A 20,902-nucleotide genomic window follows, 5' to 3' on the forward strand; every position below is an offset into this window, starting at 1 on the left:
TCTACATTCTTTCTGTCGGTGCAGATCACAGTCATGTTATGTTCTTGAAACAGGGAAACTATTTCAGAAGACTGAAATAGTGGCCCGTAATCTAAAGCATGGCCTGGAAAACACAGCTCAGACAAGCTTCTGTAATTGCAGGGGTGGGTTTTTGAGAGGTTGGTTTTTAATGAAACAATGGGTTGTCTGTTCCGAAATGTAGAGTGTTGGAAAAGTCAGGCTGTTGGCTGGGCAGAGATCCCTAAGAGAGGAGAACGCTCATTCTTGTTGCTGTATTGTACCATGTTGTCGTATAGGACGTTTTAGTACATTATGATGTTATCATTTTGTACATTATGTAACACGATTATGTTATCTATCATGTTATATAATGTTGTACATTATCGTATCATGTTTTAGACGTTATCAAAGCGCGAAGTGGAATGTATCTGTTCTATTTGATATTTCAAAGAAGTTCGACATACGAGTGGCAAGATGGATGGGCTTGGAGTTGTTTGATGTTTTTTTTATTGCAAGCCCAGACAAAGTGATTTTTTCTATGTAGCAGAAATTTCAAAGCAATCGCCTAAACCTTGACTTACTATAACAGTGAACTCAAAGGACCTGGCTCACTAATTGCAGTAATTGATACCTCCCAACTTTCATTGGGCGTATGACACAAGCTTTCACAGCCTCGAACACACCCTGAACATGCCCAACTGTGATGAGAAACTGAGAAACATTATTGCAAAAGAGGCAGGAGTCACACCAGGTACAGGGAACGGAGCGCTGCAGCTGCCAACTACATAACTACTATGTCTGGTAGTGTTGAAGTGCTTTAAACTGTCTGTAACATCTAAACATGTAGTTTGGAGTGTGTGTGGTCACGTGTGTGTGTGTGTGTGTGTGTGTGTGTGTGTGTGTGTGTGTGTGTGTCTCTGTCACACTCTCTGTAGCGTGTGTGTGTGTGTATGTGTGTGTGTGTGTGTGTGTGTGTGTGTGTGTGTGTGTTGAAAGGAAGCCACAGCCATCATTGTTCTCTGTATTGACATTGGAGCAGAGGTGGAGGCATAGGATAAGGCTGCCTTCCTCAGGGAAGGGTGTGGTCTCACTCCAACCAAATTTCCACAACACACAAAACAGGGAGGGGAATGGAAGTTGGGTGGTAACAGGCAAGAAGAACGGTATTCACCCTTAAGAGCTTCGCTGCCATCTAGTGGCCAAAAAACGAAACTAAAAAACTAAATTCAGCCAAGCGCTTGTGGAAACCATACAGTGACATACACTCAGTGAACACTTTATTAGGATAACACATGTACACCTTCTCATTCATTCAGGTGGTGTAGTGGTGTGGGGGGATGTTTTCTTGACACACTTTGGGTCTGTTAGTAACAATCGATAATCGCTTGAATGCCACAGCCTATTTGAGTATTAAAATCTGCAGGAATCTGCAGGAATTGTGCGATGCAAGCATGACATCATGGGCCAAAATCTCAAAGGAAAGGAATGTTTCCAACATCTTGTGGAATCAATGCCACGAATAATCAAGGCTGTTTTGAGAGCAAAGGGAGGCCCTACCCAGTATTAGTATAGTGTTCCTAATAAAAAGTGTTTAGTGAGTGTATATTGGAAGGGGTTACTTAGATCAAAACCAACTCTCAGGCGAATATTTCAGTGTGCTTACATGAAAGAAGGATATACATTCTGCAACGTTTGCAGGAAAAGTGCTATACAAATAAAAGTTATTATTATTATTATTATTATTATGGTACACATGTGATTGATATGTAAATCTTATGACATACTGAAGCATGCTTTGTTTTATTTATTATTGTTTTGTACTTTTGTTTTTTAGGAAAACCAAGGCAGATACAGATCACACCAGGGCATAGAAAAAGAAAAAGAAAAACCCAAGGTATTTCCCCAATTATTTTGTATTATTATTATTATTATTATTATTATTATTATTATTATTATTATTATTATTATTAAGAAGTACTGTATTCTTCTTTTATATCTGCATGAATACAACTTTTCCAGATCATAGTTCACTAAACGTGGGAATGGGAAACTGGCTCTGTCTACTGTATCTCTAAGACAGCAATGCTATTAGTTGTTTTTTCCCTGTCATTGCTGTGCAGTTTCCACTAAGGTGATGAAAGGTTACTCTAACTGTGAGTCTTACGTCATTGTAATGCATGGTGTGAAGGCGTTTGAGTGATCTTTTTTTTCAAAACTACCAGCTGGGATTATGAATTGTGTCTTTGTTAAACTTTGTCATTCCTTTGCATTGTCATATTGAAATCTCTCTCTCTCTCTCTGCCCCCCCCATCTCTCTCTCTCTGCCCCCCCTCTCTCTCTCTGCCCCCCCATCTCTCTCTCTGTCCCCCTCTGTCTCTCTCTCTGTCCCCCACCCCCCCTCTCCCTCTCTCTCTCTCTCTGCCCCCCCCATCTCTCTCTCTCTGCCCCCCCATCTCTCTCTTTCTGTCCCCCCCCCCCTCTCTCTCTGTCCCCCCCCCTCTCTCTCTCTCTCTCTGCCCCCCCCCCTCTGTCTCTCTCTGTCCCCCCCTCTCTCTCTCTGCCCCCCCCCCCCCCATCTATCTCTCTCTGTCCCCCCCCTCTCTCTCTGTCCCCCACCCCTCTCTCTCTCTCTCTGCCCCCCCCCCCCACTCTCTCTCTCAAGGATGGCTGAGGAAGAGGACACGCGGGAGGTGCTCTTTCAGGACTGGATGGGCGCAGACAAACATGGCCTGACCATCGAGCAGTCGGGTGAAGGAGAGATCTTTGTCAAGGAGGTGAAAATGGAGTCCCCCGCTGCGCGCACTGGAAGAGTACACGAGGGTACGCATTTTAAAAACAGAAATAAATAAATAAATACATACATACATGCTCTCTTGTTATTGAAGTGTCTAGAACGCAAAGGCAATATCTCTCAATGTCAGTCAACAGTCTCAGTGTGACATGGATTGATTTCATTTTGACTCTGAAGTGTGGTTTTGTGTTGTTGTTTTTTCGTTGTTTAATTTGACTTTGGACTTTGTCATTTTGACTGCTGGACTTGAGCACAGTGTCATGGTGTCCCCTTGGTTGTTCCCGCAGGTGATCAGATTGTGGGCGCCACTATCTACTTTGACAACATGAGCCCAGAGGAGACGGCTGACCTACTGAAGACCTTAAACCGCCATAAAGTTGGCCTGAAACTACAAGGCAACAAGAGTGACAAGTCACCTTGCCGCTCCCCCATGGGAACTCTGTCATTGGAGGGAAGAGGACGATTTGGAGGCTCTAGCCCAGACATTATCCTTGTACGTTCATTCTGCATACAATCCATATTAGAGTACTGATTTGTGGTTAGACTTTGTGGGGGTGATTGACACAGGATTTGCATAAATGTATTATACAGTAAGATCCCCACATCAATAGTCAATAAACACTCTCACACTGTATCGTCATCAAGAGCAATTATTTAACGAATCATTTCGCTTCTTTCTTTTTAACAACAGAGCGGGGACGACGAGGACTACAAGAGAATATATTCTAAGAAGATTAAGCCCCGTCTGAAGTCAGAAGACCTCGCCGAGGGCGTGGACGTGCGTACCGAGCGACACAGCAGCACAAGCAGCGACGGCAACACCATCACCACCATCACCCGTCGTATCACCACCTACACAGTGGACATGCCAGGCGGCATTAGCGAACAGCTTGAACTTTCAAGCCCGGAGCTCAAGGGGTTACGAGACGACCAACCCGGGGATAGCTCCGCTCAGATCAGAATTCCACATGTAAGCCCCTCAGGTAAAGGAGGAAAAGAGGAGGGTGTTTTCGAACTAGGCAATGTCTCTTTCACTGGGCCACGAGCAACTGGCTCCTTGCCTGAAACACACTGGAGCACTGGAGGGATGAAGACCACGACCGTAACGGGAGGTTCCAAAGTCAGTAGCATGGTATCTAGAGTAACCATCAGCGATCAGCAAAAGAAAGGGACCGGAGTAGGTGGGTTTTCTCTATCGGGGAGGCCAGGGATTGATAGTGAACTGAACGGAGGCAAGGTGACAGCGGATATTAAAGTGCCAACTCTAGACCTCAATACCTCAGGCATCTCCTCAAAGGCAGAGCTAAAAGAGGGTGACTCTTCACAATTGAAAATGTCCATAAAAGCACCTTCCTTGAAAGGAACGACGATTGACAGTGAAAGCAGACTCAAAGGTAGTGTAAAAGTTCCAAGCTTCGGACTGAGCACAGGAGGTGTAGAGAGCGGTGTTGACGTCAAACTACCGAAAGTGAAAGGGACTTTCGATGTTTCTGCTCCTAGAGTAGAGAGTGATATTAAAGGTCCAGAAGTTGACATCAAAGGGCCAACATTCAAGACGCCGTCAATATCAGGAGCAAGTATCTCAATGCCAAAAGTGGATTTCAATCTGAAAGGTCCAAAGGTGAAAGGGGATGTGGACGTGTCAGTGCCAAAGATAGAGGGAGACATCAAAGGAATCAAAGTGACGGGACCGGATGTAAGCCTACCTAAAGCTGACGTTGATATCAAAGCACCTAAAGTTGACATTAGAGGTCCAGAACTTGTCGTTGAAGATCCTGCAGGTGGCTTTAAGATGCCAAAGATAAAGATGCCCTCCTTTGGGATGAAAGGATCCAAAGTGGAGGGACCTGATGTTGATGTAAGCCTACCTAAAGCTGACATTGATATCAAAGCACCTAAAGTTGACATTAAAGGTCCAGAACTTGACTTTGAAGGACCTGATGCAAAAATTAAAGGGTCAAAATTCAAGATGCCCTCAATTTCAGGCCCTAAGATCTCAATGCCTGATATGGATTTCAACCTGAAAGGTCCAAAGGTGAAAGGAGGCATCGATGTGTCAGTGCCAAAGATAGAGGGAGACATCAAAGCCCCCAAAGTGGAAATTGAAGGTCCAGATGTTGACATTGAAGGTCCTGAAGGTGGCTTTAAGATGCCAAAGATAAAGATGCCCTCCTTTGGGATGAAAGGACCCAAAGTGGAGGCACCTGATGTTGATGTAAGCCTACCTAAAGCTGACATTGATATCAAAGCACCTAAAGTTGACATTAAAGGTCCAGAACTTGACTTTGATGGACCCGATGGGAAGATCAAAGGGTCAAAGTTCAAGATGCCCTCCATTTCAGGCCCTAAGATCTCTATGCCAAATGTGGATTTCAACCTGAAAGGTCCACAGATGAAGGGAGACTTGGATGTGTCCGTACCAAAGATAGAGGGAGACCTGAAAGCACCCAAAGTGGACATTGAAGTTCCAGATGTTGACATTGAAGGTCCTGAAGGCGGCTTTAAGATGCCAAAGATAAAGATGCCCTCCTTCGGACTCAAAGGACCTAAAATGGAGGGCCCAGATGTTGATGTAAACCTCCCTAAAGGTGACATTGACATTAAAGGTCCAGAACTTGACTTTGAAGGACCTGACGGCAAAATCAAAGGGTCAAAATTCAAGATGCCATCACTTTCAGGCCCTAAGATCTCAATGCCTGATATGGATTTCAACCTGAAAGGTCCAAAGATAGAGGGAGACCTGAAAGGACCCAAAGTAGATATTGAAGGTCCGGATGTTGACATTGAAGGTCCAGAGGGTGGATTCAAAATGCCTAAGATGAAGATGCCCTCCTTTGGATTCAAAGGACCCAAGGTGGAGGGTCCTGATGTAGATATCAACCTACCTAAAGCCGACATTGACATCAAAGCACCTAAAGTTGACATTAAAGGTCCAGAACTTGACCTTGAAGGACCCGATGGGAAGATCAAAGGGTCAAAGTTCAAGATGCCATCAATTTCAGGCCCTAAGATCTCAATGCCTGATATGGATTTCAACCTCAAAGGTCCAAAGATCAAGGGAGACTTGGATGTGTCAGTGCCAAAGATCGAGGGAGACCTGAAAGCACCCAAAGTAAACATTGAAGGTCCAGATGTTGACATTGAAGGTCCAGAGGGTGGATTCAAAATGCCCTCCTTTGGAATGAAAATGCCATCGTTTGGATTCAAAGGACCCAAAGTGGAGGGTCCAGATGTTGATGTAAACCTTCCAAAAGCTGACATTGACATCAAAGGTCCAGATGTTGACATTGAAGGTCCTGAAGGTGGCTTTAAGATGCCCAAAATTAAAATGCCATCATTTGGAATCAAAGGACCCAAAGTGGAGGGTCCAGATATCGATGTAAACCTCCCTAAAGCTGACATTGACATCAAAGGTCCAGAACTTGACATTGAAGGACCTGACGCAAAAATTAAAGGGTCAAAATTCAAGATGCCCTCAATTTCAGGCCCTAAGATCTCAATGCCTAATGTGGATTTCAACCTGAAAGGTCCAAAGGTAGAAGGAGACCTGAAAGCACCCAAAGTAGATATTGAAGGTCCAGATGTTGACATTGAAGGTCCTGAAGGTGGATTCAAAATGCCTAAGATGAAGATGCCCTCCTTTGGATTCAAAGGACCCAAGGTGGAGGGTCCTGATGTAGATATCAACCTACCTAAAGCCGACATTGACATCAAAGCACCTAAAGTTGACATTAAAGGTCCAGAACTTGACCTTGAAGGACCCGATGGGAAGATCAAAGGGTCAAAGTTCAAGATGCCATCAATTTCAGGCCCTAAGATCTCAATGCCTGATATGGATTTCAACCTGAAAGGTCCAAAGATCAAGGGAGACTTGGATGTGTCAGTGCCAAAGATAGAGGGAGACCTGAAAGCACCTAAAGTAGATATTGAAGTTCCAGATGTTGACATTGAAGGTCCTGAAGGTGGCTTTAAGATGCCCAAAATTAAAATGCCATCATTTGGATTCAAAGGACCCAAAATGGAGGGTCCAGATGTTGATGTAAACCTCCCTAAAGCTGACATTGACATCAAAGGTCCAGAACTTGAGATTGAAGGACCTGATGCAAAAATCAAAGGGTCAAAATTCAAGATGCCATCAATTTCAGGCCCCAAGATCTCAATGCCTAATGTGGATTTCAACCTGAAAGGTCCAAAGGTAGAAGGAGACCTGAAAGCACCCAAAGTAGATATTGAAGGTCCAGATGTTGACATTGATGGTCCTGAAGGTGGCTTTAAGATGCCAAAGATGAAGATGCCCTCCTTCGGATTCAAAGGACCTAAGATGGAGGGTCCAGATGTTGATGTAAACCTCCCTAAAGCTGACATTGACATCAAAGGTCCAGAACTTGACATTGAAGGACCTGATGCAAAAATCAAAGGGTCGAAATTCAAGATGCCATCAATTTCAGGCCCTAAGATCTCAATGCCTGATATGGATTTCAACCTGAAAGGTCCAAAGATAGAAGGAGATCTTAAAGCCCCCAAAGTAGACATTGAAGGTCCAGATGTTGACATTGAAGGTCCCGAAGGTGGCTTTAAGATGCCAAAGATCAAGATGCCCTCCTTTGGATTCAAAGGACCCAAAGTGGAGGGTCCAGACATCGATGTAAACCTCCCTAAAGGTGACATTGACATCAAAGGTCCAGAACTTGACATTGAAGGACCTGATGGTAAAATCAAGGGTTCAAAGTTCAAGATGCCATCAATTTCAGGCCCTAAGATCTCAATGCCTAATGTGGATTTCAACCTGAAAGGTCCAAAGATGAAGGGAGACTTGGATGTGTCAGTTCCAACGATAGAGGGAGACCTGAAAGCACCCAAAGTGGATATTGAAGGTCCAGATGTTGACATTGAAGCACCTGAAGGTGGCTTTAAGATGCCCAAAATTAAAATGCCATCATTTGGATTCAAAGGCCCCAAAGTGGAGGGTCCAGATGTTGATGTAAACCTCCCTAAAGCTGACATTGACATCAAAGGTCCAGAACTTGACATTGAAGGACCTGATGGAAAGATCAAGGGTTCAAAGTTCAAGATGCCATCAATTTCAGGCCCTAAGATCTCAATGCCTAATGTTGATTTCAACCTGAAAGGTCCAAAGATAGAAGGAGATCTTAAAGCCCCCAAAGTAGACATTGAAGGTCCAGATGTTGACATTGAAGGTCCTGAGGGTGGATTCAAAATGCCCTCCTTTGGAATGAAGATGCCCTCCTTTGGATTCAAAGGACCCAAAGTGGAGGGTCCAGATGTTGATGTAAACCTTCCAAAAGCTGACATTGACATCAAAGGTCCAGAACTTGACATTGAAGGACCTGATGGTAAAATCAAGGGTTCAAAGTTCAAGATGCCATCAATTTCAGGCCCTAAGATCTCAATGCCTAATGTGGATTTCAACCTGAAAGGTCCAAAGATGAAGGGAGACTTGGATGTGTCAGTTCCAAAGATAGAGGGAGACCTGAAAGCACCCAAAGTGGATATTGAAGGTCCAGATGTTGACATTGAAGGTCCAGAGGGTGGATTCAAAATGCCCTCCTTTGGAATGAAGATGCCCTCCTTTGGATTCAAAGGACCCAAAGTGGAGGGTCCAGATGTTGATGTAAACCTTCCAAAAGCTGACATTGACATCAAAGGTCCAGAACTTGACATTGAAGGACCCGATGGAAAGATCAAGGGTCCAAAATTCAAGATGCCCTCAATTTCAGGCCCTAAGATCTCAATGCCTAATGTGGATTTCAACCTGAAAGGTCCAAAGATGAAGGGAGACTTGGATGTGTCAGTTCCAAAGATCGAGGGAGACCTGAAAGCACCCAAAGTAGATATTGAAGGTCCAGATGTTGACATTGAAGGTCCAGAGGGTGGATTCAAAATGCCCTCCTTCGGAATGAAGATGCCCTCATTTGGATTCAAAGGACCCAAATTGGAGGGTCCTGATGTCGATGTAAACCTCCCTAAAGGTGACATTGACATCAAAGGTCCAGAACTTGACATTGAAGGACCTGACGGGAAGATCAAAGGCCCGAAATTCAAGATGCCATCAATTTCAGGGCCTCATATCTCAATGCCTGATGTGGATTTCAATCTGAAAAGTCCAAAGATGAAAGGAGATCTTGACATTAAAGGGCCTAAAGTAGACATTGAAGGTCCAGATATGGATATTGATGGTCCTGAAGGTGGCTTTAAGATGCCAAAGATAAAGATGCCCTCCTTTGGATTCAAAGGACACAAAGTGGAGGGTCCAGATGTTGATGTAAACCTCCCTAAAGCTGACATTGACATCAAAGGTCCAGAACTTGACATTGAAGGACCTGATGGAAAGATCAAGGGTTCAAAGTTCAAGATGCCATCAATTTCAGGCCCTAAGATCTCAATGCCTGATGTGGATTTCAACCTAAAAGGTCCAAAGATAGAGGGAGACCTCAAAGCACCCAAAGTAGATATTGAAGGTCCAGATGTTGACATTGAAGGTCCTGAAGGTGGCTTTAAGATGCCAAAGATGAAGATGCCCTCCTTCGGATTCAAAGGACACAAATTGGAGGGTCCAGATGTTGATGTAAACCTTCCAAAAGCTGACATTGACATCAAAGGTCCAGAACTTGACATTGAAGGACCTGATGGAAAGATCAAGGGTTCAAAGTTCAAGATGCCATCAATTTCAGGCCCTAAGATCTCAATGCCTAATGTGGATTTCAACCTGAAAGGTCCAAAGATGAAGGGAGACTTTGATGTGTCAGTTCCAAAGATAGAGGGAGACCTGAAAGCACCCAAAGTAGATATTGAAGGTCCAGATGTTGACATTGATGGTCCTGAAGGTGGTTTTAAGATGCCCAAAATTAAAATGCCATCATTTGGATTCAAAGGACACAAAGTGGAGGGTCCAGATGTTGATGTAAACCTTCCAAAAGCTGACATTGACATCAAAGGTCCAGAACTTGACATTGAAGGACCTGATGGAAAGATCAAGGGTTCAAAGTTCAAGATGCCATCAATTTCAGGCCCTAAGATCTCAATGCCTAATGTGGATTTCAACCTGAAAGGTCCAAAGATGAAGGGAGACTTGGATGTGTCAGTTCCAAAGATAGAGGGAGACCTGAAAGCACCCAAAGTGGATATTGAAGGTCCAGATGTTGACATTGAAGGTCCAGAGGGTGGATTCAAAATGCCCTCCTTTGGAATGAAGATGCCCTCCTTTGGATTCAAAGGACCCAAATTGGAGGGTCCTGATGTCGATGTAAACCTCCCTAAAGGTGACATTGACATCAAAGGTCCAGAACTTGACATTGAAGGACCTGACGGGAAGATCAAAGGCCCGAAATTCAAGATGCCATCAATTTCAGGGCCTCATATCTCAATGCCTGATGTGGATTTCAATCTGAAAAGTCCAAAGATGAAAGGAGATCTTGACATTAAAGGGCCTAAAGTAGACATTGAAGGTCCAGATATGGATATTGATGGTCCTGAAGGTGGCTTTAAGATGCCAAAGATAAAGATGCCCTCCTTTGGATTCAAAGGACACAAAGTGGAGGGTCCAGATGTTGATGTAAACCTCCCTAAAGCTGACATTGACATCAAAGGTCCAGAACTTGACATTGAAGGACCTGATGGAAAGATCAAGGGTTCAAAGTTCAAGATGCCATCAATTTCAGGCCCTAAGATCTCAATGCCTGATGTGGATTTCAACCTAAAAGGTCCAAAGATAGAGGGAGACCTCAAAGCACCCAAAGTAGATATTGAAGGTCCAGATGTTGACATTGAAGGTCCTGAAGGTGGCTTTAAGATGCCAAAGATGAAGATGCCCTCCTTCGGATTCAAAGGACACAAATTGGAGGGTCCAGATGTTGATGTAAACCTTCCAAAAGCTGACATTGACATCAAAGGTCCAGAACTTGACATTGAAGGACCTGATGGAAAGATCAAGGGTTCAAAGTTCAAGATGCCATCAATTTCAGGCCCTAAGATCTCAATGCCTAATGTGGATTTCAACCTGAAAGGTCCAAAGATGAAGGGAGACTTTGATGTGTCAGTTCCAAAGATAGAGGGAGACCTGAAAGCACCCAAAGTAGATATTGAAGGTCCAGATGTTGACATTGATGGTCCTGAAGGTGGTTTTAAGATGCCCAAAATTAAAATGCCATCATTTGGATTCAAAGGACACAAAGTGGAGGGTCCAGACGTCGATGTAAACCTTCCTAAAGGTGACATTGACATCAAAGGTCCAGAACTTGACATTGAAGGACCCGACGGCAAAATCAAAGGGCCAAAATTCAAGATGCCATCACTTTCAGGGCCTAATATCTCAATGCCTGATGTGGATTTCAATCTGAAAAGTCCAAAGATGAAAGGAGATCTTGACATTAAAGGGCCTAAAGTAAACATTGAAGGTCCAGATATGGATATTGATGGTCCTGAAGGTGGCTTTAAGATGCCAAAGATAAAGATGCCCTCCTTTGGATTCAAAGGACACAAAGTGGAGGGACCTGATGTGGATGTAAACCTTCCAAAAGCTGACATTGACATCAAAGGTCCAGAACTTGACATTGAAGGACCTGACGGCAAAATCAAAGGGCCAAAATTCAAGATGCCATCACTTTCAGGCCCTAAGATCTCAATGCCTGATGTTGATTTCAACTTGAAAGGTCCAAAGATGAAGGGAGACATGGACGTGTCATTGCCAAAGATAGAGGGAGACCTGAAAGCACCCAAAGTAAACATTGAAAGTCCAGATGTTGACATTGAAGGTCCAGAGGGTGGATTCAAAATGCCCTCCTTTGGAATGAAGATGCCCTCCTTTGGATTCAAAGGACCCAAAGTGGAGGGTCCAGATGTTGATGTAAACCTTCCAAAAACTGACATTGACATCAAAGGTCCAGAACTTGACATTGAAGGACCCGATGGCAAAATCAAAGGGCCAAAATTCAAGATGCCATCACTTTCAGGCCCTAAGATCTCAATGCCTGATGTGGATTTCAACCTGAAAGGTCCAAAGATAGAGGGAGACCTCAAAGCACCCAAAGTAGATATTGAAGGTCCAGATGTTGACATTGAAGGCCCCGAAGGTGGATTCAAAATGCCCTCCTTTGGAATGAAGATGCCCTCCTTTGGATTCAAAGGACCCAAAGTGGAGGGTCCAGATGTTGATGTAAACCTCCCTAAAGGTGACATTGACATCAAGGGTCCAGAACTTGACATTGAAGGACCCGACGGCAAAATCAAAGGGCCAAAATTCAAGATGCCATCACTTTCAGGGCCTAATATCTCAATGCCTGATGTGGATTTCAATCTGAAAAGTCCAAAGATGAAAGGAGATCTTGACATTAAAGGGCCTAAAGTAGACATTGAAGGTCCAGATATGGATATTGATGGTCCTGAAGGTGGCTTTAAGATGCCAAAGATAAAGATGCCCTCCTTTGGATTCAAAGGACCCAAAGTGGAGGGTCCAGATGTTGATGTAAACCTTCCAAAAGCTGACATTGACATCAAAGGTCCAGAACTTGACATTGAAGGACCTGACGGCAAAATCAAAGGGCCAAAATTCAAGATGCCATCAATTTCAGGCCCTAAGATCTCAATGCCTGATATGGATTTCAACCTAAGAGGACCAAAGATAGAGGGAGACCTCAAAGCACCCAAAGTAGACATTGAAGGTCCAGACCTGAATATTGAAGCTCCTGAAGGTCATGTCAAAGGGGGCAAATTTAAGATGCCATCAATATCAATGCCTGATGTTGATTTTAATCTTAAAGGACCAAAGCTCAAGGGAGAATTTGACGCTGATATCAGTACACCAAAAGCAGAAATTGATGGTCCAGATATTGCAATTGAAAGCCCTGATCTCAGTCCAAAGAAAGGAAAATTCAGAATGCCGAAATTTGGATTCAAAGGGTCAAAGGTCAAGGGTCCTGATGTTGACGTAAAACTTCCAAAAGCTGACATCAATATAAAAGGACCCAAAGGTCCAAAAGTGAAAGGAGATATGGATGTCTCTATCCCAAATATTGAAGCTGACCTAAGTGCTCCGGACATAGATATCAAGGGTTCTGAGGCTGGTTTCAAGATGCCGAAATTCAAAATGCCCAAATTCGGATTCAAAAGTCCAAAGGTAGAGACACCAGATATTGATGTTAACCTCCCCAAAGCTGACATTGATATCAAAGTACCTGATGTCAACATTGGTAGCCCAGACCTTGATATTGAAGGGCCTGAAGGGAAGATCAGAGGGCCAAAATTCAAGATGCCATCTCTATCAGGACCAAAGATCTCAATGCCGGATGTGGACTTCAACCTCAAAGGACCTAAAATGAAAGGAGACGTTGATATGTCACTGCCAAAGATAGAAGGAGACATTAAAGGGCCCAAGATAGACATTGAAGGTCCAGATGTTGACATCGAAGGTCCTGAAGGTGGCTTTAAGATGCCAAAGATAAAGATGCCCTCCTTTGGATTCAAAGGACCCAAACTCGAGGGTCCAGATGTTGATGTAAACCTCCCTAAAGCTGACATTGACATCAAAGGTCCAGAACTTGACATTGAAGGACCTGACGGCAAAATCAAGGGTCCAAAATTCAAGATGCCCTCACTTTCAGGGCCTAAGATCTCAATGCCTGATGTGGATTTCAATCTGAAAGGTCCAAAGATGAAGGGAGACTTAGATGTGTCAGGGCCAAAGATAGAGGGAGACCTTAAAGCACCCAAAGTAAATATTGAAGGTCCAGATGTTGACATTGAAGGTCCAGAGGGTGGATTCAAAATGCCCTCCTTTGGAATGAAGATGCCCTCCTTTGGATTCAAAGGACCCAAATTGGAGGGTCCTGATGTCGATGTAAACCTCCCTAAAGGTGACATTGACATCAAAGGTGCAGAACTTGACATTGAAGGACCCGATGGGAAGATCAAAGGGCCGAAATTCAAGATGCCATCAATTTCAGGGCCTAATATCTCAATGCCTGATGTGGATTTCAATCTGAAAAGTCCAAAGATGAAAGGAGATCTTGACATTAAAGGGCCTAAAGTAGACATTGAAGGTCCAGATATGGATATTGATGGTCCTGAAGGTGGCTTTAAGATGCCAAAGATCAAGATGCCCTCCTTTGGATTCAAAGGACCCAAAGTGGAGGGACCTGATGTTGATGTAAACCTTCCAAAAGCTGACATTGACATCAAAGGTCCTGAACTTGACATTGAAGGACCCGATGGCAAAATCAAAGGGCCAAAATTCAAGATGCCATCAATTTCAGGCCCTAAGATCTCAATGCCTGATGTGGATTTCAACCTGAAAGGTCCAAAGGTGAAAGGCGGTGTGGACGTTTCAGTGCCAAAGTTAGAGGGAGACCTCAAAGCACCCAAAGTGGACATTGAAGGTCCAGATGTTGACATTGACGGTCCAGAGGGTGGATTCAAAATGCCCTCCTTTGGAATGAAGATGCCCTCCTTTGGATTCAAAGGACCCAAAGTGGAGGGTCCAGATGTTGATGTAAACCTTCCAAAAGCTGACATTGACATCAAAGGTCCAGAACTTGACATTGAAGGACCTGACGGCAAAATCAAAGGTTCAAAGTTCAAGATGCCCTCAATTTCAGGCCCTAAGATCTCAATGCCTGATATGGATTTCAACCTGAAAGGTCCAAAGGTGAAAGGCGGTGTGGACGTTTCAGTGCCAAAGATAGAGGGAGACCTCAAAGCACCCAAAGTGGACATTGAAGGTCCAGATGTTGACATTGAAGGTCCAGAGGGTGGATTCAAAATGCCCTCCTTTGGAATGAAGATGCCCTCCTTTGGATTCAAAGGACCCAAAGTGGAGGGTCCAGATGTTGATGTAAACCTCCCTAAAGCTGACATTGACATCAAAGGTCCAGAACTTGACATTGAAGGACCTGATGGCAAAATCAAAGGGCCGAAATTCAAGATGCCATCAATTTCAGGCCCTAAGATCTCAATGCCTGATGTGGATTTCAACCTGAAAGGTCCAAAGGTGAAGGGAGACATGGATGTGTCAGTACCAAAGATAGAGGGAGACCTGAAAGCACCCAAAGTAAACATTGAAGGTCCAGATGTTGACATTGAAGGTCCAGAGGGTGGATTCAAAATGCCCTCCTTTGGAATGAAGATGCCCTCCTTTGGATTCAAAGGACCCAAAGTGGAGGGTCCAGATGTTGATGTAAACCTTCCAAAAGCTGACATTGACATCAAAGGTCCAGAACTTGACATTGAAGGACCTGACGCCAAAATCAAAGGTTCAAAGTTCAAGATGCCCTCAATTTCAGGCCCTAAGATCTCAATGCCTGATATGGAATTCAACCTGAAAGGTCCAAAGGTGAAGGGAGACATGGATGTGTCAGTACCAAAGATAGAGGGAGACCTGAAAGCACCCAAAGTAAACATTGAAGGTCCAGATGTTGACATTGAAGGTCCAGAGGGTGGATTCAAAATGCCCTCCTTTGGAATGAAGATGCCCTCCTTTGGATTCAAAGGACCCAAAGTGGAGGGTCCAGATGTTGATGTAAACCTCCCTAAAGCTGACATTGACATCAAAGGTCCAGAACTTGACATTGAAGGACCTGATGGCAAAATCAAAGGGCCGAAATTCAAGATGCCATCAATTTCAGGCCCTAAGATCTCAATGCCTGATGTGGATTTCAACCTGAAAGGTCCAAAGGTGAAGGGAGACATGGATGTGTCAGTACCAAAGATAGAGGGAGACCTGAAAGCCCCCAAAGTTAACATTGAAGGTCCAGATGTTGACATTGAAGGTCCAGAGGGTGGATTCAAAATGCCCTCCTTTGGAATGAAGATGCCCTCCTTTGGATTCAAAGGACCCAAAGTGGAGGGTCCAGATGTTGATGTAAACCTCCCTAAAGGTGACATTGACATCAAAGGTCCAGAACTTGACATTGAAGGACCTGACGGCAAAATCAAAGGTCCAAAATTCAAGATGCCCTCAATTTCAGGCCCTAAGATCTCAATGCCTGATGTGGATTTCAACCTGAAAGGTCCAAAGGTGAAGGGAGATATGGATGTGTCAGTACCTAAGATAGAGGGAGACCTGAAAGCACCCAAAGTAAACATTGAAGGTCCAGATGTTGACATTGAAGGTCCAGAGGGTGGATTCAAAATGCCCTCCTTTGGAATGAAAATGCCATCATTTGGATTCAAAGGATCCAAAGTGGAGGGTCCAGATGTTGATGTAAACCTTCCAAAAGCTGACATTGACATTAAGGCACCCAGTGTTGACATTAAAGGTCCAGAACTTGACATTGAAGGACCTGACGGCAAAATCAAAGGGCCGAAATTCAAGATGCCATCACTTTCAGGCCCTAAGATCTCAATGCCTGATGTGGATTTCAACCTGAAAGGTCCAAAGGTGAAGGGAGACATGGATGTGTCAGTACCAAAGATAGAGGGAGACTTAAAAGCACCCAAAGTAAACATTGAAGGTCCAGATGTTGACATTGAAGGTCCCGAAGGTGGCTTTAAGATGCCAACGATAAAAATGCCCTCCTTCGGATTCAAAGGACCCAAAGTGGAGGGCCCTGATGTTGATGTCAACCTCCCTAAAGCTGACATTGACATAAAGGCACCCAAAGTTGACATTAAAGGTCCAGAAATTGACATTGATGGACCAGATGGCAAAATCAAAGGGTCAAAATTCAAGATGCCAACAATATCAGGACCAAAACTCTCAATGCCTGATGTTGACTTCAACCTGAAAGGTCCTAAGGTAAAGGGAGATATGGATGTATCATTGCCAAAGATAGAAGGAGACATAAAAGTCAAGTCACCTAACATTAATGTTGAAGGTCCAAACACCAGTATCAGAGGACCTGATGTAAATCTATCAGGAGGGTCGCTTGATATGGAAAAGCCTGAGGTCACATTTCCAAGGTATAAAGGCCCGAAATTCGGTATCAAGTTACCTGGATTTGATGCACCTGCAGTCAAGGTTACTCCTGGACATGGAGAGTTGAAGACCCCCGATGTTGATCTTAACCTAGGGGATAGTGATGCAAACATCAAAGGTCCCAAATTTAAGACACCAAAGTTTCACATTGGAGGCAAGAGTCCGAAAGCAGAAGTCCATATTCCAGAAGTCGACAGTAGTCTTGACGCCCCTGATGTTGACATCCATGTCAAAGGAAAGAAGGGCAAATTTAAACTACCTAAAATTAAAGGCAAGGCTAAGAAAACTGATGTTGACATTGACGTTGAAACGCCAGGTGTAGAATTCGTTGCTGACTCTCCGGAACTACACCTGAAAGGAACCAAAGTGAAGAAGCCTTTGTTTGGAAAGCTCCATTTTCCTGACGTGGAATTTTCCTCTCCCAAAGTTAAAAGTGATAGCTCTCTGTCTGGGGGGTTGTCATCTGGAAGCCTAAATGTTAGTATGGACAGTCCAAAGACAGCTAAAATGAAAATGCCAAAGGTGAATGTCAAAGGTCCCCAGATAACTGTCCCAGATGTTGATCTAAACGGACAGGGCAACCTTAAAGGAGGAGCAGCCTTCTCAGGGGGCATAAAAGGTCCAAAACTAGACGGGGAATTCGACACAAATGTTTCGGGAGGCAATGTATCTGGTGGTTTACAGTATCCAGAGGGAACCGTAACGTTTCCTAAAGTCAAGATTCCAAAGATTGCCGTTGCCATGCCTCAGTTAGAAGGACCAGAGATGGGAGTCGATGTTGAGTCAGGAACAGCAATTGGTGGGAAGATAAACGTTCATGCTCCCTCTCCTAGTCCAGAAGTAAAGCACAGGGGTGGGAAAGTAAAGGTTAAGATGCCAAGATTCTTTGGCAAGTCAAAAGCAAAGGGCGGAAGTGCAGTTGATCTAAGTCTCCCAGGAGCAGATCTAGAAGTGAGTGGCAGTGGAAGTGGTGTTAAGGGTTCGAAAGGGTTAAGTGTAAGTTCGGGGGATATGTTAAGTGGAAAGTTGGAAGTAGAGGGAGGTTCTGGACTCAGTGTGTCACCTAAGAGTAAGTCCGCCTCGTTGGATCTATTGAAAAAATCCAGAAATCGCTCGTCATCTTTCAGCGATGAGGGAGAGCTCGCTTCTCCTTCAGGTCACTTACAAGCAGACAGCGGTGACATTTCTTTGGATGTCGGGGGGGCTAAGGCGAAAGGAAAGAAAGGCAAGTTAAAGTTTGGCACCTTTGGTGGTTTCGGCTCAAAGTCAAAGGGCTCATATGAAGTGACACTAGGCGAGGATAGTGAAGCGAGAGTGGAGGGAAGCGCGGGTGTGTCTCTCCCTTCTAAAAAATCTAGAATGTCCTCATCCTCTAGCAGCGACAGTGGGACTAAAGGTGGCATCCGTTTCCCAAGATTGGAATTGTCTGTGTCACCAAAGAAATGATGAATTACTATAAGGCCGATTAAACTCTCTCATGTACTGCCCGATGCTCAAGGATTCAAACCCTTGACAGGAAAGTTCATACTCATCTGATGTAATTAGTCAGACACACACACACACACATACACACATACACACATACACAAACACACCAGCATTCTATCCACCCAGGGAGTACATGAGCTTGTTTAGAATACCTTTCACTGTAAATAAGATTCATTTGTATTGTAATATTAAGTATTGTCTTTTGTACATAGTAAAAAATCTATTGAACATATACCATCTCACTAAATTCATACCAATAGTGCCTCACATGGTTTAAGCCCAAGTGTCTTACTGCATTCTGTTAAATGCAAAACGTTTGTTTAAGATTAGGTGTGGTATTTTTCTATCCTGGGGGCTATTGCACACAATTATAGTTGAAATTGTTATTTTGTTTAATAACATTATGTTAATACACACAGACACAGAAACCAACATCTTTGTTTTTATGTATGAAATGAATTATCTCCTTTTTTTTTTTTTAAGCTTTGAATATATACTCAATGCAGAAGCATATTTACTCAACATAGAGCTGGCCCTGTATAACATTCAATCAAGAGTGACAATACTGTTGGAGACAATAATTGCAGACAGAATCAATGCTTCTGTAAACTATAAACTCTATTAAACTGCTGTTGAAACTTAATTGTTATATGGAGACCATGAACTTTTTTTTACACAACATATTTATCCCTTTTCACTTTAAATCACATTTACCGTCTCATTTGCATTCAGTTAAAAATGACAACTGTTCTGATGTTATAACACATGCTAGTTAATCCAATTATATTTTTGTAAATTCAAGAGGTATAGGAATATGGCACGTGTAAAGAAACAGCAGCAAGTTGTGTTATAAGGTTGAAACAGTTTTGCTTTACTTTTTCCTCACGAAGTTTCTAACAACTAGCAAATTATTTTTCCTTAAGGTTTTCAAAACCGATCAGATATACTGTAACTTTTATCAAAAGAGATTCATTTCTTCACATGATGTTGATACTGTTTTAATGATACTATTGGGGTCCCCTCATTTCCTTTCATTTGGATGGATCTCATTCTGTGTCTCTCTCTCTTTCTGTCAATCACTCTCTCACTTGCAGTAATGAAAGCTTCTGATGGTGTTTGGTTAGACTAAAGGATGTGTATAACTGACATCAATGAAAAGTCACGCTGTTCTCTGTGTCATTTGTATAGGCAATCAAATATCTGCAATGTTAATACTAGAGGAAACAACTGCAAATTTCCTCGCATTTATTTGATGGAGTTGGAGTTTAATTCTTTGGGTCTATTTTTTCATGTGTGCATTTGCAAAACAAATCAAATAAACTGTTTAAGTTACCATTTTTCTCTGTTTTTCTTTTATTTAAATGTTCGTCTATCAAAGTCATCATCTTCTCCACCTTATTTTCTGGCATATTTCAAATATTTAGCCAAAGTTTGTAAGCCTTTAAAACTAACTATTTTAACGGGGCACAACATTTATTGACATTGAGTATCATAACCAAGACAAAGTTGAGGTAAACAATATTAGCAAATACTCTTCCATTGTGTTTCTTCAAGAATAGGTCATCTTTTTTGTGAGTCCTTCATACAGGAAGTAATCAAAAAAGAGCAACGTCATGGACACATGAGGGACAACATCCACATACAAGGCAGTGGCCACTAAGCAAATGATATCAAGCAAGCACAGGGTCATATTGTAAAAATATGTGAAGGCAGAGCGACCATCTTGGCTCTAAGGGGAGATCTAAATCACTGAGGAAAAGGGATGATTGTTACAGGAGTCTCAGTGACACCAACACAGTCCATACTGCTGATTCAGTAGCAACAACGTCAAATGGGATGTAAAAACAACATTCAGATGGAAATACATGCACATTCATATTAAGCTAAATCACTGGCTTTAAATAAAAAGCTAGCTACTCTGGGCAAAGGTTTTTCATGAAGGAACCACACGTCAATACTTTTTTTTAAAGATTTGAATTAACACTATATTTAAATGATTTACAATGTATAATTACATATTCATAAGGAACTATGGCCTTATAAATCTCACACCGAGACAGCGTACTAAGAGCCTGTTCCATTTGAACATGAATTATAAAAAAAGAATTGATTATGGCTTACAATGAGGTTATCAAGGACTGTTCAGGAATGCATGACTTAAGAAATGTGAATAAATAAACACTGTAGACTATGAAGACTTAATGCATGGCTAATCATAATAGCCCAATTAGCTATATACATTTATAAACTACTTAATATGCCTGATATCCTCTATGCTTCCTATACTAAAGTGCTCCCCATAAGGCTACTTGAATACCATATTATCCCCCCCGAGGGGTATAACGAACCCAGCAAAGTGGAAAGAACAGCATCAGTTATAGTGATAAGTAATATATATTATAATAATGAGGATTTTACAATATTACTTGATATTACTGCATTCAGAGACATACAGAGTTTGAGTTACCATGTTGAGAAAAAGTGTAACACTTTAATCACAGTTCTTGTTTTAGGTGCTACTTCCTAGGTAGGAATATCATATATACCATACTGTGGTCCTGCTAAACAATAGTGGTTCTTCCTTTAATGAACCCGAACACAATTAGCAACTGCCTGATATGAAGTGGTACATAGTGATGCTTGTGTCAAAGAATCCTAAAGAATCCAAAGTAATAATAAATAATAATAATAATAAT

The 20,902-nt window shown here is 42.8% G+C and overlaps 1 protein-coding gene across 1 annotated transcript; it reads left to right on the top strand.

The window, feature by feature from the left end:
- Window positions 1–2,663: 2,663 nt before the first annotated feature.
- Window positions 2,664–19,529, top strand: ahnak (AHNAK nucleoprotein; the record flags this gene model as incomplete). Its single annotated transcript, XM_080526298.1, has 3 exons — window positions 2,664–2,820; window positions 3,079–3,284; window positions 3,483–19,529. The coding sequence occupies 3 exons, from the start codon at window positions 2,664–2,666 to the stop codon at window positions 18,162–18,164; spliced, it is 15,045 nt and encodes a 5,014-aa protein (XP_080382424.1). The 3' UTR covers window positions 18,165–19,529.
- Window positions 19,530–20,902: the final 1,373 nt, after the last annotated feature.

Source organism: Nansenia antarctica (assembly GCF_963989245.1).
Source record: "Nansenia antarctica genome assembly, chromosome: 3".
NCBI lineage: Eukaryota > Metazoa > Chordata > Actinopteri > Argentiniformes > Microstomatidae > Nansenia > Nansenia antarctica.